The sequence below is a fragment of the Condylura cristata genome, unplaced genomic scaffold (assembly GCF_000260355.1).
Source record: "Condylura cristata isolate star-nosed mole 26May11 unplaced genomic scaffold, ConCri1.0 scaffold00023, whole genome shotgun sequence".
NCBI lineage: Eukaryota > Metazoa > Chordata > Mammalia > Eulipotyphla > Talpidae > Condylura > Condylura cristata.
Window position 1 is genome coordinate 11902985 of NW_004567124.1, and position 24947 is coordinate 11927931.

General features: G+C 40.5%; 1 protein-coding gene across 1 annotated transcript in view; it reads left to right on the top strand.

The window, feature by feature from the left end:
* Positions 1-24947, top strand: part of MYO1E (myosin IE) — a 193963-nt gene that overhangs the window by 76572 nt on the left and 92444 nt on the right. The window contains exons 2-4 of the mRNA XM_004687732.2: positions 4932-5075; positions 12818-12907; positions 16562-16656. Of these exons, the coding sequence (XP_004687789.1) occupies positions 4932-5075; positions 12818-12907; positions 16562-16656 (329 nt within the window). The remainder of the gene's footprint in view (positions 1-4931; positions 5076-12817; positions 12908-16561; positions 16657-24947) is intronic.

Below are 24947 nucleotides of genomic sequence, written 5' to 3' on the forward strand. Positions count from 1 at the left end.
CACTCCTTTCCTCTTGTGCATTGGGGTTATTGGTACACACACACACACACACACCCCAGTTAGTGACGCACCATTTTGAAAATTGTATGAGAATCCGTGAGCTGGGTGTGTCCTCCGCATGAGGGACTCTTGTATCCCTGTGCCACCACCTAGAGGTGAAGGTGTATGTCACATCCTAGAACTTGTGCGTGAATCTGCTGCTTTTAATAAATAGAACCATCAGTATAAATTAAATATAGACCTGAAACTATGTGCACTCAATGCTCCCTACTAGGAAGCACCTTTAGTGACAAAGGCAAGGGTTAAGAGTGACACCATCATCATCACAACCACCCCATCGTCATCGTCGTCTTTCTTTAGCTGGCATATCAGTGGCTGTGGTCCTTCCTTTGTACAGGGGCACCTCACTTTTCAAGGACTGCTGGGAGATGAAATACCTTATTGAGCACCCCTGTTAGTTTAAAATGTTACCATTTTATGGGCAGAAGAGCTAAAAAAGATGCTTCTCCAAAGAGGAAATGCAGATGGCCAACAAGCATATGAAAAAATGTTCAACATCACTCATAATAAAGGAGATGCAAATTAAAACCACAATGAGATACCACCTCACCCCAGTGAGAATGGCACATCTTCAAACAACTAGCAACAACAAATGTTGGTGAAGTTGATGAGAAAAAAGGAACTCTTCTGCACTGCTGGTGGGAATGCAAACTAGTACAACCACTATGGAAACCTGTTTGGAGTTTCCTCAAACTGCTAAACATGGAGCTTCCCTACGACCCAGCAATCCCACTCCTAGGGATCTACCCAAAAGACACAAAAACACTGATTGAAAAAGATAACCTGCACCCCCATGTTTATTGCTGCTTCATTTACAATTGGAAAAGCATGGAAGCCACCCAAATGCCCAAAAGTGGATGACTGGATTAAGAAGATGTGGTACATATACACAATGGAATATTACTCAGCACCCCCCCAAAAAAAAGTCTTTTGCAGCAACATGGATGGAGCTGGAGAAGATCATGCTTAGTGAAACAAGCCAGAAAAGGAAAAATACTGGATGGTTTCACTCATAGCAGGAGTATAACAGACCAGGCGATATAATAATAATAATAATGAACAGCTATATACCAGAGACATTTTGTGGGGGTGGAGTGGGGAGTGGGATCAAAAACAGTGGGGGGAGGGAAATGCACTGGACTATGGTGATGGCACACGGGTGATTTGGTGATGGGAAGCCCAAGGGGATTACAACTGAGATGAAAAAATGAACAAAATGATGTAAAAACAAACATATTATATATAGAAAAGTTACCATTTTTAAACTGGGAAATAAGAATTACCTACCCAAAAGACAGCCAGCACACAGAAGAAAGCTGACTCTTGTTGAGGTGATACCTTGACAAACATTGTTTTTATGAGGGAAAGGGTCTTTCTCACCTGGTTGAGGAAGCCTCCCTGCTGTTGCTGCTGCTTCTGCTGCCACCACTACCACCCCTGCCCCTCCTTCAGCCTGGGAGGCCACCAGGCCAGCCCTGACCTTGGGGGAAGAGGGAGGAAGAAGGGCAGGGTTCAAGGTTATTTGCCTATAAACCATGATGCATGTTCTAACAATTCTGGGACAGTAGTTTGCAGTCCACAGCAACTTTCAACCTATGCATCTTAGGACATTGCCTAGTGTTATAAAATGCTTATTCCTTCCCACTATATTTTCTACTTATTCCCACAGTCAGTGGCTGTGTCCCACGGAAGTACCCTGGAAAAGCTACTAAGTTATCATGACTATGATCCAAACTATATTGACCCCTGTAAAAAAAAGAAAACAGTGTTTTCTGTTTCACTGTGGGGAACTTTGTGACTTCTCTCTCTGGGGTGTGAGCCTTTGGCCACTTGCTTCCCTGGTCAAGCTCAATCTCTCTACTAGAACATTCCAGGCCAGCCCAAGCCCAGCTTTCATTTCTCTGCTGCATTCTGATCTTGTCCACCAAAGGCAAGTCAGCTTTCCCCTAACACTGACTGACCCACCCTTCCCAGGTACCTCCTCTCACTCCTTTCCTCTTGTGCATTGGGGTTATTGGTGTTCATTGTGATTCTTTGGTCAGGAGAAGAGAGAAACTCATAATAATGTGCAGTTAATAAAGACAAAAGTAACAATTAGAAGACAGTGGGCAATTTATGGTTTTTTCATCAGTAACATAGAGATAATAATAGATGGTATGGGGGATGGTTATAAAATTTGAAAGAATATAGCTTGAATTGCCTGGGAGGGGAGAGAGGTTGACATGTGACAAATTGGTTATAGTGTGCAAATAAAGAATAGCTCCAGTGTTTTGTTCTTTGATGCAAAGAGGTGAGTCATTAACAAAGACTTTTTTTATAATGATGATTTCAGTTTTGGAAATGGTCTGTCGTTCTGTTGCCATCTTAAACTTTAATGGGTGGAAACATCCACTAAGTCATTAAGGAGAGTGTAAGAGACCATGACGTTTGGGATGTTTCATAATCATAGTGACTTTAGCTCACAGCTCTTCTTGGCTACTTACTATTTAAGAGATGTTTCCTTTCATGTAGCATGGGGAATGTTAACCCCTTTCTCATACTTGTTTGGAATAGTGAAAGAAACCAACATAAGTCAAAGGGTTCATATCCTTGCACCTGCAAGTACAATAGAAGGAGGAGAAGGCCTCTGATGCGGCGGGATCGGGCCCGGGACTGATGGGCTTACTTGGAGAAGGCTGTAGGTGGACAAAAGCATGAACACTATGACAGGGCCTCCAATTCTTTCCTTGGTAGATGTCAAACGGCAGCTAATTAACAGCCCTTCTGCTTTGTTCAACTACATTTATATATATTCTCCAAAATGAAAACATATTTGGTTTCTTTTAAGTAAGTATTTAATGGAGCAATAAACAAAACAAATCACTGCACCCACTGGTTAGTTGCTCTGAGACCTTAGTTCTTCATGCAGCTTAACTCTTGTGGGCCCTCAGAAAGAAGAGCCAAGCTAGGAAAGGAGGGAGGAGTCACCAGGAATCTTTATCTGGTAGGAAGTAGATTGAGATCCAGTGAGTCATGCTGTGGCCAGTGTTTTCTCTTTTTCTTCTTTGCCATAAGAGGAAAAAGGAGTGGTGAGGTCTGAGGTAATTTTGTAGAACTGAGGCTGCATGACTGAGGAAGCCAAATATATCAAGTTGTCCTCCGCAAGGCAGCATGGGTGGTAAACCTCTGGATCCCCCTGCCGAAGCTTACACCATGAACCTGGTAGGCTTTTTTGAGGGTGGATGGTTTTTAAAGGTTGCATGTTACAGAGCCTCTTAGAATTGCTCTTGTCAAAGGACTTGTGTCTCCTGTGGAGAAAACATTACCATTTTTGAAGGTGAAATGTAATTCAGCATCCATTTTTCCTTTTGCTTCCCACTTCTCTGGAAGAGCCTCCTATTGTCTTTTCACACTTTAGTTTTGATGTCTGAGCAGGACTTTTCTAGATATCCTAATTCATAGTTATTCTCTCCTTTGTCCAAACTCCCCCCAGAAGTGAACTCTCAACAAGAGGACAGGGGACAAATCTCACTAGGTCCCCCCACCCCCCTTCACACCCAGCCAGTGTGTGTGGCATCCAGTGAGAGACTGGATGTCGTGAGGTGAGGGAAAACCTTTCAGTACCTTGCTATGTAATATTTATATTATTTCATATGTACTAGCTTTTTGGCCCCAGTGAGTATAGATTAATGAATATTCTTCCTCTAGTCTCTTGGCAAATTCAAAATATTGTAGATGCCCTTGAAAGGGCAACTGCTCCAGAAAACGATTTCAGTGTCTCCAAGACAAAGGAGTTGCCTTTCGCTCTGGGAACACCCATTTTACCTGTGTTTACCTGAAGTCTGTCTCTGACACATGACTCACCCCTGCCTGTACCAGTCTTCTCCCAGTGGAGCTATGGTGTACTCATCCCTCCTGACTGCAGGGCTTGTGCGTGTAGCTGAGCGCCAGGGAATCTCACTGAGAAATCCCAGGTGAAGGGAGCCCCGGCCAGGGAGCTGACTCACATGGCATAGCAGACCTCTGCTGTGTTGCCTGCTGCTCCCCTCAGCAGTGTACTTCAGTAGATGCCCGTATTCTGCTCCCCACTCTGTGTCTGGTGAGTCCGCTCACCTTCCACAACTCTGGCCTGCACCCCACCTCTTATGAGCATAAATAAATAAGTCTTCTTCTTCTTTTTTTTTTAAGAAACCATGTGGCCATGGCTGCCATTTTCTCAGGAGGCTGTGGGGCCATATAAAGCCCCCCTGTCCATAAGTTCTGTCAGTACACTTAGGCTGTCCTTTAGTCTTACCTCAGTATAGCAGCAATGAGTCATCAAAATGTAGCTTACCCTTTGAATGTGGATGGCCAGTATCCCATTGACACTGATAATTTGATGGAGAGAAAGTAATTTAGGTGACTTGAGAACTTTAAGAATTTGACCTAACCATTTCATTGTATGGTACATAAGCTTTCCACTTTTGAATTAAATCATATGACTTGCAAAACAAGTCTCAAAAGTTTCTGATGTTTGCTAGTTTTCACTGATAAGTTCTTCAATCTTAATGTATCGTAGAAGTTGTCAGAGACCATGGATCATTCTATGTTTTAGATCCTGCTTGCTAGTTTGCATATGCTATTGAATCCTTACAGCCAGTCTATGAAGTGAGTCTCATTTCTTATACTACACAAAGAAGAAAAGAGAAGCATTTAAAGGACACACTAAGCTTAGGTGACTTTTCCTCATTTCAGTCGGTCTGGCAGTAGAAAGAGTCCAGGTTTATTGGTGGCCAGATCTTTCTTTGTTCTACTGCATTTGAGTGAGGAATATTTGGAAAACTAGTGGCATTTTTACTGTCTTCTTGGATAAAGTGAACTATCCTAATAATGCTGTGTTTTATGTTTTGCAGGGGAGCAAAGGTGCCTACCGGTACCACTGGCAGAGCCACAACGTCAAGCACAGCGGCGTGGATGACATGGTGCTGCTCTCCAAGATCACAGAGAACGCCATCGTGGAGAATCTCAAGAAGAGATACATGGACGACTATATTTTTGTATCCTTTATTGGTTTCTGTGGATGTTTCTATATAGGATGGTATCTGTGCTAACATGTGGCTTTATTCCTAGAGGGAGACGTTCTAAACATGAACTATGCACTCTGTGTCCCTTTCACCATTCAGAACGTGGTGTTGTACTTTTGTCATTTGGTTCAGGAAGGACACGGATGAGGTTAAATTGTTTTCGTGCAGTTTCACAAAATCAAGGTGCCGCCAATATTTACTTGCTTGAATCGATGGCCTTGCTTGTATTGATGGTCCTGCATTGCATGGTGGAAGTGCTCTAGCCAGGCACTGGGTTTCTGAAGCTGCTGCTGTTTGTAGAGAAAGTCCAGATCTGCAGAGTTCTATCGATAGTGCTCCCTAATTGCAAAGAAGAGGCAGTTAAGCCCAGACTTAAAAGGTTTAAAAAAGATTGCCTCATGCAAAAAATATGCAATTTTGTCAGTTTTTCTGCATTCTTATGTTTACTGAAAGAAACATGAGCAGTGAAGATCAACTATTAAGGATGCCTGACATTCTTGACTTGTTCTTTATGTTTCAATTTTAGCTTGCCAGATGCCATTTTTTATAAGGCTTTTCAGAATCAGAGTGGAAATTGGATTCAAATGTGTGTAGACTTCATTATGAACAGACTTGATACTTGCCTAAATTCCTGCCGAATTCAAGGGTTTTGCTTGGTGCAGCTACAGAAATTTTTTTGTAGTAGAGTTAACACAGAGTTGATTGCAAAGATCTCTGATGCTGTTGCTGATTTCTGAAGCTTTGTTGTATGGACCATTAGAAGCTTTGGTGTGTGGACATTTAAAGGTGGCATCTTTGTAAGTTTTAGGACATAAATCTGAGATTTGAACTCAGAAATCTTGGGGAGGAATAGTTTTCACACCAGAAGGAATACTTTTGCATCAGTAACTTCTGTTCTTATTGACACTTCTCATTTGACCATTAGGTAAAAGTTCGAATCTGTGCAATACTGTGTTTGCAGGGACTGCTTATCTCATAACTGCTGAGGGAGGAATTCCACTCACCAGCTATTTCTCTAACAGTATGATTAAGATTATTCCAAGGCAAGGCACTTGGACAATTCTGACAATGCTGTGCTGTTCCTTAATCATAATGGGATCTTATATCAAATATCTGGGTGGTTAGATCCCCAAGCCTCTGTACCTGAGGGATAAAAGAAATATTTGAAAAAAAAAAAAAGTATTTGGATTTTTTTCTATCTTTAAAGATTTATTTATTCATGCATAAAAGGAACAGAGGTGTAGACTAGAGTTGTCGGGGGCGGGGGGCGCTGAGAGGATTCACTAGAGACAGAGTGGTGGAGCAGAACAGGCAGATGGATGAAGTACACTGCTGAGGGGAGCAGCGGGCGGGTCAGGAGAGGTCTGCTGTGCCACGTGGGTCACCTCCCTGGCTGGGCATCAAACTCTGCTGTAGTGGCTGCAGATAGCTTCACAGCACTGAGACTTACCCCCCTTGTCCCATCAGGGAGGCCCCAAAATACTTGGATTTGTTAGCTAATTATAATAGCATTTTGCTCAGAAGTGGCCCCTACCACATCCTGCCCACCACCCACTTCATCACAAAGGTCCTATAGGAACACATCCATGCTTGTTCTTACTGTCTGCGGCTGTTGCATGCCATGATGGCAGACTTCAGGCCACATGACCCACAATGCCCACAACTAGTTACTTTCTGGTCACTTGTAGAAAATAGATTGCTGATTCCTGTTATAGATATCTGTGCAGGGCTTCCTTTCATTGTTTTGAAGTAGTTTTATTCAGTTGTAAGTTTTCATTTTATTTGGTAAAAAGTTGAAATATTCTCACTTTGTCTGGATTTATTATCATCTAATTTTTAGGTGCATGATTCATGACACATGGGATTGGAGGATGATTGGAAAGAGCTGGGGCGCAGTATGTGGCTGTGGACCCCCTGCCTTTAAGCCTCGTTTTGCTTGGGCTTGTTGACCTTAGTTTTGTGGTCTATGTGCCTAGGTTTCTTTTCCTGCAAAATGGGAGTGATAATAAAAGCTCCCAAATGAGTTTGTTATAGGAAAAATGGGGGGAAAAGGAAAAGAAGGCAGTAAAAATGCAGTGAGCATTAGTTATCATCATACAGTAAGACAAGTAAATTCCTCCTGTACTTCTGAGTTATATTCTAAAAATTCAATTATAAAGTTGCTTATTGGAAATATAAATGCATTTTACCTTTGAAACTGTTTTAAATGGAAGATTGGTTTATTGACAAGCCCATAAAAGGCTGATTTCCACTGAATCCAGCTGAACAAATGATTTATTGGAATGTTCTTAGAACGTGGGCTGAGCTTATTACATTATTTACATAGAAACATGGTTTTTTGATAAACTGGGTAAGAAAAGAAAAGATATCAATGGTAAGTAGTCCCTAGTCTATGGTCAAACCAGACAAACTAATTTCTCCCACAAAAGATAGTCTAGTCTTAAAACATTAGAAATGCTTCAAGGCCAGTTACTATGTCTTCTGGCTCTTTAAAACAAACAAACAAAAAACAAAGCCCCAGTGTAAAAAACTTTTAAAGTCACACACATTAAACTTAACATGGTTTATAAAATTCATGGTTTATAAAAGCAGAAAGGAGAACACTAAATCACCTGGAATTCCACATTATAGGCTTAAGTCATTATACTTTTCAACTCAACCTCATAGATGTGTATATATAATACTTGTTACTGTGAAATTTTATAAAAACAGCATTATGTACTTATTTTCCTGCTTAATTCTTGGAATAATGCATTGTATTATGTGTTCATTGAAAATTTATTGACTATGAAGACTTGCTTTTTAAATTCAGGCAGCAGGATTTTTAAATAACTCCCACAGAGGGTGCTGATTCTGAGCCTCTGAATTAATGCCTTTGAATCAATGACTGACTAATCGTGTGTTCTCCCAAGGAAATGAGTTAGCTGACCACTAATGACTTTGTGTTTTAGAAATCTCTCCCCACATCAATGTGCTTTCCGTCAGTAGCACAGAGCAGCTTTCACCTTTGAGGAAGCTTGTTGGTTCTGTTGGATGTTTATAAAATAATAGCAAAGGTCGAACTGTGACTCTTTTCCTCTAATAAGTGATAAAAGCCTCCTTTATCAGCTAAGTGTTAAGGGAATATTATGTTGGAGTAGCATTATCATAAATGAGTCTTTCCCTCCTTCTCTCCTAAGCTTAATAGTTAAGGGAAGAAGACATTTGATTTCATATTAAATTACAAAATTGCACATTTTGCCTCTTTTATGTCTAATCCGAGCACATTGTCTTGTAGTGAAGGTCAGCAGTTGAAATAATCAATTTTTAATGCTTTGAGGCTGAATGCATATTTCTGTGTTCTTTATTAGAGAAGCAATTTTTCACTTAGAAACGCTAACATTGTTAAATCTACCAACCAGTTTTCCTGAATGTTACCATACTTTTTTAGAATTCCATTCTAAAATACATAAGGAGGCCATTGGAGTGTTCGTTCTTGTGCTTGGCGAGACATCCTTTATAGCCAGTTGGCTGATGAAAATTGTTCCTGTCCAAAGCACACCATGCTCATTTGGTCCAACTTTCTCCAAACCCAAACTTGTTTTTACTATCAGACCACACTCCAGAGTGTTTGGCATTTTCAGTCCTTAAATTAGGAGTTGAATTTTTTTTTTTTTTTTTGCCAGACCAACCGAAGCTCAAGGCAATGGATGCAGTTGTTCTGGATTAAGCCTGACCTTAGCTGTCAGGTCCCTGGGGGGTGGGGGAAGCTCCCTGTAGTGAGAGAGATTTGGCCCCACAGCCAGGGACTCCAGGGCTGCTCCACTGCTTCACACACATGGCTTCCAGCAAGTTCCGTTGCTGCCCTACACCACCTTGGATTATCTCATCCAGGCACACGGATGAGATGAGTATGGGTGGTCCTGGGGAAGTCACTGGCTGTTAATTCTTTTTCTTTTTTTTTTTTTTTAAGTTAAACTTTAAGCTTTGCCAAATAAGACCATTTTAAGCAAATTTACAGAAGTTGCATACTCTTTAACAAAAAACACCAGGGCCCTGCCTGGTGGTGCAGTGGGTATAAGTGCAACACTGTGAAGCGAAGTTAGATCCCCAGCCAGCAGCATACCTCTCCTGCCTCTCCTGCCCTCTGCGCCCCTCAGCAGTGGCTGTTCTGCTCCCCACTCTGTCTCTGGTGAATCCTCTCACTCCTTGCACTTCTACCCTGTACCCCAGTTCAATATGCATAAATAAATAAATCTTTTAAAAAATAAAAAATTTTTAACACTAATATATAGAAAGGGAGTAATTTCAGTATAACCGGCAGTACTTTCTATTTAGTAAATTGAGCTTTATGAGAATTCAGGGCATTGTTTTCTCTTTGTCGTTCTCACTGCAGATGAGGGAAAATGCAGTTCCACAAATAAGGATATGGAAACCAAGCAAAGGTTTGTTGTGGTCTTCTGTCTGTCACATACTATTAAGTAAGCTGGCACATATTTTTTCTTTTTGTTTGATATCTCCATTCACCTGGAAAATTAACCTTGGGCCACACCTTCCCAGCCAAAGGTGATGTGGGTTGAGACAGCTTTTCCCAAAGGCACACCTGAATTATGTAGTAGGGAGTGGGAGTGAATATTTGAGTTATCTGGGGAGTGTCCCAACCCTGTGGGACAGCTGTGCTCTGGGGGAAGAAGCAGAGGGCTCTGCAGACCCAGCCAGATGGAAAAAAAAAAATGGGCAGTTAAAGAAACAATTAGGTCAGATTCTCACGGGAGTAACAAAAATGTCTGTTCCTTGAAGTGCTAGGTTCTTTCATCTCAATTCTTATGATTTAGGTAAGTTTGTAATGACTTAGCGAAAATATGGACTACATTTTCCATTTCAAACCAAACTTTATTTTTCAGGAATCCTCCCAAATAATATTGCCCTTTAAACCCTAGAGAAATGTAGTAATAGCTACAGTTTTCTAATTGCCTTTGAGTCAAGTTTGGTTTATGATAGTCTAAGAAAGAGGTTTGTTTCTTTGATTGTTTCTTTACCATACTCTTATCAAATATATAGTATACCCAGTGAAAAATCAAGTTTTCTTAGGATGTTTCTTCACATAACAGAAACAATAGTAATAATGTCTACAATATAGGAGCTGTTTGGGCAACCCAAGTCATATCTATTGAGTAACCAAGGACTTGGTGGGTTGGGAGGGATTGGTGATGCCGAGATCGATGAGGAGGCCCTAATTTTGGCTCTTTCCTTAGGCAGCTCTTTATTCTTTATGTAGATTAGTTTGTCCAGGACAGGTGACATTAATGGCATTCCCTTACAACTAAGGAAATGAAAACCCTCCTCCAAAGAAAGATCTTAATTTATCCCAAAATTTTTTTAAGCTGATGTGTGTAATGTCCTCTGGTCACCTGTAAATAAATCACACTTGTACTTCACTAATACCTGGTGAATAAAGGCAGTTAGAAAGCCTCACTTAGGCTGGTGAGTGCAGTGATGCTAAATTAAATTTTTGGAAAATTTCAGGAAAATATGCTGTGACTCAGTGGAGAGAGTTACCATTTGATCTATTTCAAGAAAACCTTTTTTTTTTTTTTTAAGTATGACCTAAATTTTGTTTTACTTAGACACAAATGTAGACATAGACATCTCTTCTGAAATGAGGTTGATCATAATAGTGTTCCATTTAGAAGTAGGTTTTCCATTAGAATCATTCTCCTAGTTTAACATGAGAATCATAATGAGGCCACCTCTCATTCATTGCATTTTGATTTGGCCCCTATCATGTGAAAAGGATAATTAGAGGAGACAGAGCTTTGAGTGTTCAAAGAATCACAGCTTGAAGTTACAAGAGACTGTAAAGGTCTCTAGTTGAACCGCCCCAACACCCTCACTAGATTCTATGATGCCAATTTAGGATTGCCAAATAAATTACAAGTTAAATTGAATTCCAGATAAGTAACAAATAATTTTTTGGTATAAGTACATCCCAAAAGTTGCTTGAGACATATTTGTGATTTATATATATATGTGTGTGTGTGTATATATACACACACACACATATATATATAAAATAAATGTGTGTTCATATATATGAAGAAATTCTTCATATGAATGAAGAATTCTTCATGTTCATCTGAACTTTAAATTTTACTGGGTTCTCTGTATTTTACTTGCTAAACCTGTCAACTCTGGTGCCTCCCTGGTGGCACAAAGGTTAATTCTCGGCCCTCCCTGGTGGTGCAGCGGGTTAAAGCACTGCACTGAGAACCTAAAGCCACTTCCACATGAGTTCAATCCCCGCCTGCCCCGGAGGAGATCCACATAACCGGGCAGACCTCTCCTGACCCGCCCACTGCTCCCCTCAGCCATGTACTTCGTCGATCTGCCTGTTCTGCTCCCCACTCTGTCCCTGGTGAATCCTCTCACCCTCTGCATCTCTGGCCTCTACCCCAGTTCTGTATGAATAAATAAATAAAACTTTAAAAAAAAGAAAAGGATAATTCTCAGCACTATGAGATTATCCACAGCCACTGCAGCACAAGTGCAATTCCCAGCCAGGGAGGTGACCCATATGGCACAGCAGACCTCTCCTGTTTCACTCACTGCTCCCCTCAGCAGTGTATTTCAATGGATCCACCTGTTCTGCTCCCCACTCTTTCTCTGGTAAATCCTCTAACCACCCCCCCCAATACCTCTGGCCATACCTATACCATGTCAGCTCTTGTATGTATAAATAAATCTTTAAAAAAAAATGTCAACCCTGCTAACTATAATAACAGTAGCAGTAGCAATACAGCGATGCCTGCTACTTTTTTTTTAGGCATTACAGCTTATTGATTGAAAGTATGGATTCTCAATCCATACTGTCTGGGCTTGAGTCAGAGTCCTGCCTCTTAGTAGCCCATGACTTTGAGCAAGCCTTAAAATTTCTCTATGCTTTTGTTTCTTCATAGTAAAGTGGGGTTAAAACAGTAAGGAGGTTGTCGCAAGCAACTTATTTTAGAGCCATGTAAGCATATGTGTGATTTATTTTCACCAAGAGGGCAGCCAATTTATTTTCACCAAGAGGGCAGCCAGTCTTCTACTTTCTTCATTGCTGCATCCCCAGAATATAGAATAGTACCCGCCATGTTTAGACACCCAATTCAAATAAGTTGATTGTTGAATGAATAAGTGATAACATTTTAAAAACTATTGATACAGCATTTCAGTTTTACTAGGATATGGTAGCACAATCTTTTAGGAGAAACCTTACTAGATTTTCTACCTTTTCCCCCAAAACCTGATCTATGTGTGTTTTTTTACTAGCTTATGGCAACAACTTGTTTCCCCCGAGCTTCTGAAGGCAGAACTATTCATTTATTAAATGGTCAAATATGTTCTCAGGATAGCTAAAAGATATGAGAGTTCCAAAGAAAAAATGATTGCTGTGCTTTGAGGACTTGGCTTTGTTTTCCTAGCAGTACAGTATTACCAGTCTTGAATGAATGTGCTTCAGTTCATTAAAAATAATGATTTCTTTCGCAGCACCTTAGTAATTATGCTCATTACACAGTGAGGAACAAAACGTGAGCAACTGATAATTGCTTTTGTCTTTATTTGATTCTTTTAGAAAACAAGTACATGAGCTTTTTATTTGGACAATCATTATTCTTGGTAACATCTGGTTACTTAACTAGAAAAATGTGTGGCTATGAAGATTAATGATGGACCTTAACTGGATGTAAATTCAGACATATATAGGCTCGGTATTAATATCAGTCAACCCTTTCAAGCAGATGCCATATTTTGGGGAAAAGGAAATTGAAATGTACCAAGGAGCGGTAAGTTATATGCTGTATAAATTTCTGTCGTGTTTAGAGATTTTATAATGCATGGGTAGTTAGTTTTACTCAAAGTTAGCAATACATTTGCACTTTCTTACTGTGAATTATTTATTGGGGAAGCTCAAGTAGGTGACAGTTTGATTTTTTTGATGATGTATTGCTCTATAGAGTACAGTTCAAAAAAGCTTAGGTATATCTAATGTTTGTTTATTTTACCTAACAGACAAAATTAGTCAATTGGGGTGTAGGACCTGCAGCTAGGGGGATCTTCTCTTTCCACACATGCCACAAAATTCTAAGCATTGAAATGTGGTGGTAGACACTTTCTTTCAGAATCAGAACCTTAAGTAAGCTATGGTCAAGACTAAAATGTGAAAAGTAAGTTTTTTATTACTTTACTTCTTAATGGAATCTGGTCCTGCTATATAACCAACTCAGTTATGTGAGAGAAAAATAAACTCTACTACTAACTCATCTATTTCATTATGTGGTTCATGGCTTTCCTAGGCCTCCCCGTCTCTGGATTTCTTTCCTTTCCTCCTTCCTTTACAGCAGAGGCACAAGAGTATTCATTAATCCTGACCCCTGGAAAACAAACAAAAGAGAGCCCACACAAATTCATCAGTTGAAGTGGAAGGCAATTTACCCAGAGCAAGAGCCCACCCCATTGTTGCCAGATGAATGGCGCTGGGCGCTGGAGCCGAAGGAGGCTGCCACGCGAAAGACCTTTGATAATGCTGCCTTTATGGGAGCCCAGCACAAGGGGAACACTGTCAGAGAGGCTGGGCCCTGCCCGGCACCCTGAGCAGCAGGGCCCCGAGGCAGCAGGCCCAGAGCTGGCTTGGCATCCTCAGTGCCAGCCAAGGTGGGGTGATGCAAGTGCTGTGCATTCGTGATGCATCTTACCAGTTCTGGGAAAAGCATTGCTACATGAGTCTCCTTAGAGAATTCATCCCTTGAAGGGCTCCCTTAAAGGAATGCGCTAAAATATATTTTTAATTGTGTCATTTTTTTCTACTGAGATTAATGTTGGTTTATAGCACTGTGTATGATTTAGGGGTGTAGGTACACACCTCTTCAGGTGTAATACCCCACCATGCTCACCACTAAAACATCATTAATCCTCTAGAATTAAAAAAAATAGATTTATTTTTTATGCTAACGGCAACACTATTGTGAAATTGGTATTACCGAGTACCAGGTACTATATATATTTGTAGTCATACAACAGCCCTGGAAGCTAGCTGTGTTTTACTATCCAGCCCAATTCACAGATGAGGAAATGGAGGCTGAGACAGGTAAAGCACTTGAGTCTATTAAACGCTGGAGTCAGGAGTTAAAAATGGATCTTTCAGGACCTTCAGTGGAGGAAAAAAAATCAGATTGAAGATTTGCCTACTGTGTAATTCTCATGCATAGCTGAGAGGTCCAATGAGATCGCAGGTGAGAAACCAATGCGGGGGGGGGGGGGGGGAGAAATGGTCACAAGTGATGGTCAGGTATAACTAAGTTAAGCAGCTTCGAAACCTTAATTGACCAATGATTTGCCTACATCTTCCCCCAACTCGATTTCTTCCAAATTCCATCCTTTTTTTTTTTTTCCCCCTGTTTTTGGAAAGAGATTAACCCTGTATCAATATAACCCTGTAACTGGGTTAAAAGAAAGCTGTGTAGGTGCTGGTGGCAATGCAAACTAGTACAACCACTATGGAAAACTGTTTGGAGTTTCCTCAAACTGCTAAACATGGAGCTTCCCTACGACCCAGCCATCCCACTCCTAGGTATCTGCCGAAAAGACACAAAAACACTGATTGAAAAAGATACCTGCATCCCCATGTTTATTGCTGCTTTATTTACAATTGGAAAAACATGGAAGCAGCCCAAATGCCCAAAAGTAGATGACTGGATTAAAAAGAGGTGGTACATATAATGGAATATTACTCAGCAACCAAAAAAAAAAGAAACACATGTCTTTTGCAACAACTTGGATGGAGCTGGAAAAGATCATGCTTAGTGAGATAAGCCCGAAAGAAAAAGAAAAATACCAGATGGTTTCACTCACAGCGGGAGTATAATGGACCAGGCGAGAAAATAATAAGAATAATGAACAACCATATACCAGAGACATTTTATGGGGGTGGAGTGGGGACTATGGTGATGGCACACAGGTGACTTGGTGATGGGAAACACACGGGGATTACAACTGAGATGAGAAAAAATATATACAAAATGATGTAAAAATAAACTATTATTAAAAAAAAAAACCCCGTGTAGGATTACAGTGTGAGGCTTCACGCATCTAACCTCATCTGACTGCCAGGTAAAGCCAGGGTGACTCATTGCTTTGGCATCCCTCGTGGAGTCACCCCTTGACCGGTCACAACAATAGTCTCCAGTCTGCACAGGGAAGTTCTTCTGGTGAGCTCCTTGCAGAGGAGGGAGCTGTGGCCCCGGCGAAGCTAGTATTCACTCGAGTACAGGTACTGGCACCTCCTCTCATCCCCTCTCACCACTGTCTGAGCTGTCAGTCAAACTGCAACAAGTGGCAATTTTTTCTTCAGACCTCATTTTCTGAAATCAGTAAGTACATAAGCTCAAGTCTTCATGAAGTAATTCAAGCTTGACCTGTACCTATTAACTCTACCTTTTCAGATTGCTCTCCCATCAATCCTCCTTTCAGTTACTTCATGATATTTGTAACATAGGCACTGTTATTTTTTAAAAATTTTATGTAATAGTTTATTTTTCCATCATTTTGTGCATTTTTCCATCTCAGTTCTACTCCCTTGGACTTACCATCACCAAATCACCCTCTGCCATCACCATCACTGTTAATTTTAAGGAGTATTTTTTCTCTCACTTCACAGCACATGAAGTACTTTTCTGTTCTGTAGTTTTTGAGAAAATGGTGGAGAAAGATGCCAAGACATTAAGTAAAGCAGGGCCAGAGTCATTCCAATGACTCAGAGAATTTATGGAAAACTTATTTTATACTTATATGCTCATTTTGTGTTATCTGCACATAGCTAAGGCTTCCCATGAGACTAAAGCACCAGCCCCAGAGAATAGCCTGGTGTGGTAGGATTTATTTTTCCCCAATAGAAGTGAATCAAACTGGTCCAACCAGTTTCTCCCTTCAAAGAACCACACCTCCTATCTTCTCATGGAAACTATTGCATATTCTTCTTCATTCATAGATAGTCTCAGTTTCCTCTGGGGACCCAGAACCTATAACATGCCTCTGGGGAAAAAAAATTATATAGGAATTTAGAATTCTAGTAAAAGTCTAGTAAAAGCTGGTTTTCTGTAGGCCTCTCTTAAGACCTGTTGCCCAAGTACCTTCGGAAACACTTCGAAGTGGAATGTCACCTGCAAAGGTGTTTGGGTGGAAGGGTGTGGTGCTGAACTCCGAAGACACATTCGTGTCTGAAGGCTGACTCACACAGAAGCCTGTGGAGGAGTTCTTCCATAGTCCACCTTTATTTTGTTAGGTAAAACTCCTCCTGACCTAGGCAAGTCTGTGAGGTCTTGTATTACACAACCCTTGAGATGTATTTATAGGCAATGGAACTAGTCAGGGGTAAATTCCCTTCCCAGGGCAAGAAAAGTTACACTATCTGACCAAGGTTTGTTTTGTCTTTGCTTTTCTAGGCACAATATGAAAACCCACCACATATCTATGCTCTTGCAGATAATATGTACAGAAACATGATCATTGACAGAGAGAACCAGTGTGTCATCATCAGGTAAGGGAACAAACCTTATGTATGGAGGACAGGCGCCCATGCTGAATTTGACACTGTCAGGGAGCAGTCATTGTTGCTATCAGAGGCTGTTTGTGTAACTGAGTAAGAAGTGGGCTGTGTGCTTCATCGTGGCTCACTGTGTAACTCCAAGTCATAATATACCCCTGCCACATAAGGGATCAAGATCGCAGGGTGCACAGTGCTAGCCAGCTCTTTCTCTGATCATAACTGATTGCCTTGAATTTAGTAAAACATCGCCCCTCCCATTCTATCACCAAGGCGTCACCCAAATTGGACATCTTTTATATCTTTTATGTCATTAGTATAATAAGTATGTTTCTGTTTTGTCAGCTGGAATCCTTTTTTTCAAGTTCCTATTTTTTTCTTGCCCTAATAATATAGTAGTTCGAGTTTGAGCTTTTTGGGTATATTTTCTCATTTGCTTTTAATTTTCTGAGGGCCTTGCTAATAAAAAGCAGCATTAAATGTCTTGCTACATTTCAGACTCTGTTTAACTTGACCCAGCTCTGAGTCTTTGCTTGGGTTAAGTGCTTTTGCAATTTTGTTACTATTATGAACACTTTTAAACACCCCAGCATCTATATTCCTATCACTTAGAACATAATAGTTAACATCTTGTAATACCTGCATTCATTTATTTAAATTTCCACAGTTTTATTTGAAAAGAGAAATTTTACAAATACTTCCAAAAATACACAAAATTAGAAACAATAGTATAATAAGCTCTATCATTCAGTTTGTGTATTTATTAATATATGACTCGTCCCATTTTACTTAGTCTTCCCATCCATTTAGTCATCCCCACTTGATTAAATAAAGTACATCATTTCATTTATTAATAATTTAGTGTGTACATTATCACACCTAAAAAGGAATTGTTCTTGTATCATCTATTATTATCAATATCCTGATTCCATGACATTTAACATATTTTTTTATAATTAATTTGTTTTTATTTAAGTTCCAAACAAGGCTCACATATTGCACTTGGTTGTTAGTCTCCCAGGAATCATAATCATTAACAAACCTCTGTTACGCTTTTTGTATTCTTGGCTTTTTTTTCTGAAGGAAGAAAGTGTTTTCATGAAGAACTTCCTGCAGCCAGAACTTAGCTGATTATATATGATGACTTTGGCTGACTCCTGTATTTCCTGTAAATTAGTAGTGTTGCAGAGAAGATAGGAGAGCTTATACCCCTTTGAATTAGCATTTTTGCATTCTTTGGAAAAATATGAAGGAGTAAAATTACTGAATCATTTTTTTTTATTTTTAAAAAAGATTTATTTGTGCATACAGAACTGGGGTACAGGCCCGAGGTGCAGGGGCAGTGAGAGGCTTCACCAGAGCAGGGGTGGTGAGAGTATTCACCACAGACAGAGTGGGGAGCAGAACAGGCAGATCGAGGAAGTACACTGCTGAGGGGAACAGTGGGCGGGTCAGGAGAGGTTTGCAGTACCATATGGATCACCTCTGGGGCGGCGGGAATCGAACTCATGCAGAAGTGGCTGTAGCTTCTTAGTGCTGTGCGTTAACCTGCTGTGCCTCCAGGGAAGGCCCTATTTGTAATATTTTGAGGAAACAGTTCACTGGTTGTCATAAGGACTGGACCTGTCTACATTCCCACCAACAATGAATGAGGGCTCCTTTTTCTCCACACCCTTGACAATCCTTGTTGCTTCTGGGGTTTTTGGATGTGGGCCATTCTCATTGGAGTGAAGTGGTATTTCATTGTGGCTTGATTTCCATTTCCCTGATTAGAAGCTTGATCTGATTGAGATTAAATTTTTTGGCAAATATGCTTCATTGATAACATTGTGTATTTAGTGCCCTTTGGTCTGTTTTTTTTTTTTTTATAATGTTTAAATTATCAGTGCGTCCATCCGTTACATATTCTCATTTCGTGGCCATTGTTTAATAGTTGGGAAATATGTATTTTCCTATTCTGTTAGTCCTACATTTATTAATCAGATTTCTTATATTTGCTTACCTTAAAATATGTCATATAAGGCTTGATTCTTTGTCTTCACTTCTAGTACAAGGAATTGGTCCTCTAGCAATCCCTCCTAAGGTAATCTGTTCTTATTCTTAGTGTCATTTTAGTAGATTTTAAGTATCTTACTTGCTTAGTCCCACTCTAGATTTTCTTTGGTGCCGTGGTTCCTAAGACCCTTTGACATGTCCCAGGTGGTCTTTGATAGTATTCTTGTTTAAGGTGTTCCAGGTTCATTTTCTAAAACCTGGAGTCAGTCAAAAGCCCTGGTTCATATCAATGGGAAGTGGTATTTAGAGACTACTGATCCAATTACTAGACATGGTCACTACCACCTGCTATCTTTGTTTCTAGTTCTTTTCAGAAGACAAAGACAAGGACTTAAAACTTTTTAAAGAAAAAAATGAAATGTAAATTCAAACTAATAATTTCCAGTTCACTATTGGATGGTAGGGCTTTTACTTCTTTGATTTTTATACTTGTATCCCATATCTCTTATGTTGAAATCTTGGTTTCTGATGATGTGGTGTATACAAAAATGAAGGTATCCATACATAAACCTATGTGTATATATGTACTTATGAATATAGTAAATGTAATTTGTGTTATAAATGTAATCTGTGTTTTAATGTATTATTTGTTATTACATATATAATACATACACATAGAAAAACTACAATATATGAGCTAGCAATTGTGTTGCCAAACAGGGGAGTTTGCCTGACACTTTGGTGTGCAGGATGTTTACTTGGACTTGACTGATCACACGCTGCCTATGTGGTTGACCTTTAGTCTCCAGTCTTAAAGGCTTTAGTCACCCTCCTAAAGGCTTCAGCTAATACCAGGAACCTCCAGTTCCTTAAGGCCAGAACTTGTGTGGCATATTCCAAAGGCCCTAGCTAAACAAAGACCTCCCAGGCAGGACATTCCCAGGCCTAGAGATTACCTCCCAATAGCAGAGAGCAGAAGCCTCTGCTACCCAAGAGCTGTGGTTGTCTGCTCTTGTCTCTTACCCAAGAGCTGTGGTTGTCTGCTTTAAGAAAGTGATATCCTATCTCTGGCATGCAGCAATTCACTCTCACTAGCTCTGTGATTCTGTGCAGCAAACCTAACACTGATCTGGGCTTCTGTTCCTTCATTTCTGGATGAACTGATTGACCAGATGATGTCAGAGGTCTCTCGAATTTGGGAATCTTTTTTTGTCCTAATATTTCTAGAAGGAAGGAAAGGCAGGGAAATGCTTTTATGTTGACCAGGAACAGCTGGAGCTTGTTCAGGTAAAGACTGAGTGCATTTGTCAACAGAAAACAGACAAAATCCATTTTCCTGGGAGCTGGAAGAGAAGCTTGTTTCTTATGCTAAGACATCTGTCAGAACAGAAAAGACTAGGGACTCTTAGTATCACTAAATTAGGGAAGTAAAAATTACTGATGACCCCATTCCACTGATGTTCTTTTAGACCTCCACCCACCAGTGCCCCTGGTGTGAACTTGTCTGATGAGGAAATGTGCCCTCTCTGGATGGGATACTGCAGGACACAAGGGCAGCATTATAGTTTCCCCTCTCAATCTGACTAAAGAGGTGGATATGGTGCCAAGATGAACTGCTGACTGTTTCTGGGCTAGAAATCAGTGCAACAAATTGAATCTAAAAAGAAAGAAATCAAGGAAGGAGGCTGGCTGCTTTCTCAAGCACAGACCTCCATCAAAGTCTTTGTCCTGGATTTTGGTACAACTGCCAGTTTGATTTGTTGAAAGAGCTGGACTTGAGCAGCCTCAGGTAAACTGAGTCTGGCCAACCAGACCCACAGATGAGTGTGACTCAGACCCCAACTCATGATTTTGTAAGAAGAATTCTTCCCCTGGACAGATCTGTTGATTATGTCCCTAGAACACAGCCCAAGAGAGCACCAGATGACCTTTAGAGGTTTGGGTTTGAGCAGAGAGATGGTCATATTTTGGCTAGTGTCCCAAATCTGTTTCGTTTGGGGAGAACCATCAGTTCTACTGTTTATTTTCTTGTCCTGCCTCCATGTTAGTCGAGTCCCTTTTATTGACATACACTTCCTCCTGCCAACCCCTGCCATATGTTAAGTTAAATTCTGGCCAGTAACAAACATCCAGGCTTTGCCTTAATGTTTCCTCAAGTTTTCCCAACAGCCCACTGGCTCACAGCTTAGGGAGAGTGGCTTCTTTGTAGGTGCTGATTTCTTCCACTAAGCCTTCCACTGGCTAAGTTAACTTTCCAGGGACAAATATTTCCAATTCCTGGGTCATGCTAATAATTCAGGGATTGAAAGTTATCTATACTATACATTCAGAGATTTCTCTCTCAACTAGATTATGGTGGGCCTAGGGCATCAATAATTTTTTTCAAACTCCCTAATTTATTCTAGTTTAATATCAAAGCTAAGCCTCTGGAAATCCTAATTTCCACTGACCTCTTGTCTGTAGTACTAGTAGTCCATGCAAGATCTACTCCTGGGTGCCTGCCCTCTGCTGAGTGCTTTCCATATTCCTTTTCATCATCATAATAGCTCTGGGTTGTTGCCATTATTATTTCTTGAGAAATTTTATATACCCATTTATTTCCATATATCTTTGCTTCTGTGCTGTAACTGCAGAGTTGAATTATGGTGACAAGTGACCACGTCACACCCTTTACAAGAAATTTTGCCAACTCCTGCCTTAAGCACCAGTTATCACTGTGATATCACAGCTATGTAACATACCATAACCTCAAATTCAGCAAACTTATAATGGTTCTTTTACTTGGCCATCAAATTATTCCTCTATCAACCCTCTCTTCCAGATATCCCTGCCAGATGAATGATCCTTAATTATTCTATCATTTAACCTGTGTCTTTCTCCTGCTAAAATATCTCAGTGGCTCTCCATTGCCCAGTAAGAGTCAAAGTCCCAAGCATGGGCCGCCTCCACTCTTTCCTTGCTCTAACCAAGTTGTTCTACTCTCTACCATTTAACAAGGCATCATCCTTTCTAGCTGAAGTCCTTATCAGGTTGCTCTCTCTGTCTGGAATTACCCTGCCTGAACCTTCTCATCTACAACCCAGTAGTCTCTCCACGCAAAATTTCTGTAGTACTTCATATACCCCTCACTTAATTTAAAAAATTGTGTGTGCTCATTTTAAGTTTTTTTTTTTTAAAGATTATTTATTTATGCTTATGGAACTTGGGGTGGTGAGAGTAATCATTAGAGACAGAGTGGGGAGCAGAACAGGAGGACTGACTGAAATACACTGCTGAGGGGAGCAGCGGATGGGTCACGAGAGGTCTGCTGCGCCATGTTGGTCACCTCTGGGGTGGGGGATTGAACTCGCACTGAAGCATCTGCAACCAGCTTGCAGTGCTGCGCTTTAACCCACTGTGCCACCAGGGAAAGCCTAATTTTAAGTTTTTCAAACTGTGGATGACTAGAGATTAGCGTTAGACTTATTGACCTCTTTGGTACACACACTAAAATTTTAGTGATCATTTTGAAATATAAATGTTATTTGTATGTAGGTAAAGGGGAGATCAATTGGTACCTAACAGCAAAGGTGTCACTGAGGGTTTGAGATTTGATTTGGGTTTTCGCTGGAGGATGTGTTGGTTGAAGAAAGAATGAAAGCACGAATGGCTGGATGGTCTCTGGAAACTCATGCAGTGTGATGGTTGGGTGGGTGGGGGGAGGTAAGATGAGGATATCATTGTGGCTGTTTTCCTCTGACAAATAGTTTTAGTAAGTTACTTGAGAGCCAGAAGTAAGTCTTCAATCTGTGTTCGTTCCATAGCCTCATGGCATTGTGCAGTACTGCAGAATTGTTGGATAAGGTTCATTGAAACTAGGGTTGATTGGGTTGCAGATACTTCCTTGAGTGTCTGGCTGGGTCATCTGGAGGTAAACCTACAGGCAAGGTAATAACTTGCAGGTCTCTGAGTAGGGACATGGTGCCACAAATGGCTTGCTCATAAAGGTCAGTCTTTTTGGTAAAGAGATGGGGCCATCAGAGAAAGCAGATTGTCTAGTGAGGTTTTGTAAGTCTTCCCTGAGTTAGAAAGTATATGACAGAATAAGGAAAAGGAAATAAATGTGAATGCTGGGCATTGCCATCAGGCTAATATGCAACAGCTTGAGCCTTAGTGTGACTCACTGTGAAGAGCATTTGAAGTCACATATCAACCCTTGTCTACAGAGCAACATCATTGGTCAGTTTAGCATATTAATCTCTTTGGCTCCAAAATGCAGGATTTCTGTCAGAATTACGTATGTGATCCTTTTAGATGTCACAAAACATCTCTTCAGACCTACTTAATAAACTAACCCTGGAGTGGTGGAAGTGGAAGGAGAATGGCAAGTTTTTCTTATATTTGCTGCCATCTCTATGTCACTAGATGGATATTGGCCGTGTGGACAGGGGCATTTCTGAAGCCCTGAGAAAACACTTTTGTGGTGGTTTGACTGCTTCCCTAAAGAGTGAATTCCTATCATTTTGGCCTCTTGTCAGTTTGAATGCTCTTAAAATTGTAATGGGAATTTGAAAGCATCACATTTAGTACCATTTCATGCTCTTTGAACTGCCCTGAAGTAGCTGTTTTCTAGAGAAGAGGCAGTTCTGTCCTTCATGTATCCAGCACCAGTTTGGAATGGCTCCATAGATTATATCCCGAATATCTGCTGAATAAATATTTTCTAAAGAACAATTAAAGACAGGAGAAGTATTTTGCAGGCATGTCAATAGGATTTGAGTATGACAATTTCTGTAGAGGAAAAGGAGATAGTTGTCAATATTGGATCTAAGATTTCTGACCTTCTACTGTTTCACAAGACATTTTGCGTTTGGAATCCGTAGTAAAGACTAAAGATGAAAAGATTGAAAACATCAGAGCATCTTTACTTGTGTCTCATCTTTACTCCCTGCCCCAACACCATCAAGGAACTCACCGATTCTCAAGCTGTCTTCCTGTCTTTGATGTATTTCAGGAACCTTTTTTATTAACATTGGAACTCTTTTCAAGGCCCTCCCGTCTCTTGGTCTACCCAGTTTCTTGTTTATCCCAGCAGCACTGACCTTTGAGGCTCCCTGTCCCTCTGGCCTGAGGCTCCCTGTCCCTCTGGCCGTTCACTCCCATGGCCGTTGTGTGTCTGAGGACTTGCCTCTAATTGTGGGTTTCAAGAACAAAGACTTAAATCTGCCCTTCCCTTCTTCCCTTGCACCACCCCCCCCCCCAAGCTGGCTGCACATCTTACCTTTTGGCCTGTGTGATGGTCTTCACCGTTAGTCTGTTATTCATGAGGGCTGACTCATTAGATAACTAATACATTTCTCTGTAGTCACAATAGACACCCATTTGAGTACTTGCATTGTGTCTTTGTATTTTCTATTTGTTTCATTTACAATTTGACAACTAGGTATTACAACTTCTTCCATTTTGCAGGTCAAGAAAGTGAGCCTTCAGCCAGCTGGTGATGGATATTATACATCTTGCATATAAAATAGGGCAAAATCAGGCACCAAGGTTCCACTATCAACTTTCCATTTGTCTCTGCTGCTTTGAGCCAGCAGGTATCAGTTTATCTTGTTAAAAACCCCAGAGCACCAACAATCATGTGGGGCATTGGAATGACCCCTGGGGTTGAGGAACAGGACAGATTCTTATTGTCTCTGAAGTATGTAACCTTTGCAAGCCCCAGTCACTTCATCTGCTAAATGGGAACTGATAATTTCGAGGAATGTGAGGTAGAGCTGAATGAGGAAGTTTATGTGAACAGCAGTTGTAAACTGTTAAGGAGTGATATCTGTTATTACATTAAAAGGAATTTGAGAGCTATTAATTGGCTGAAGTGAGGTTCAAATTTGGTCTTCAGAGTAAACTCAGGCTGGGCCAAGGTGAGCATAATCGTGGCACCATTTTCTTGGCTGATAATAGATTCAAAATTTTGTCTATTTGGAAACACTAATTGATCAGGAAGAAATAGCAATTCTTGGTCTTGTTCACACTTCATTATGTTGAAGAATGAATTTTATCATTTACTTTTTTGGCAATTGTGTCTGATTTTATAATCTTTGCATTTAACCATTGCATGTAGTTGAGGATTTATTTTTCAGGATCATTGCAAGGTCTGGTGGTAGGTCAGCTCTTTTTTTTCATTCCTGGAAACCTCCTGCCATGCAACAAAAGACACTTTATCTTAGATGATTTTTTTCTCCTGATACAATGGGACTACAGGAAGGAGTGCATGAATTAAGTCTTTGGAGAACGTCCTCCAGAACCTTCTT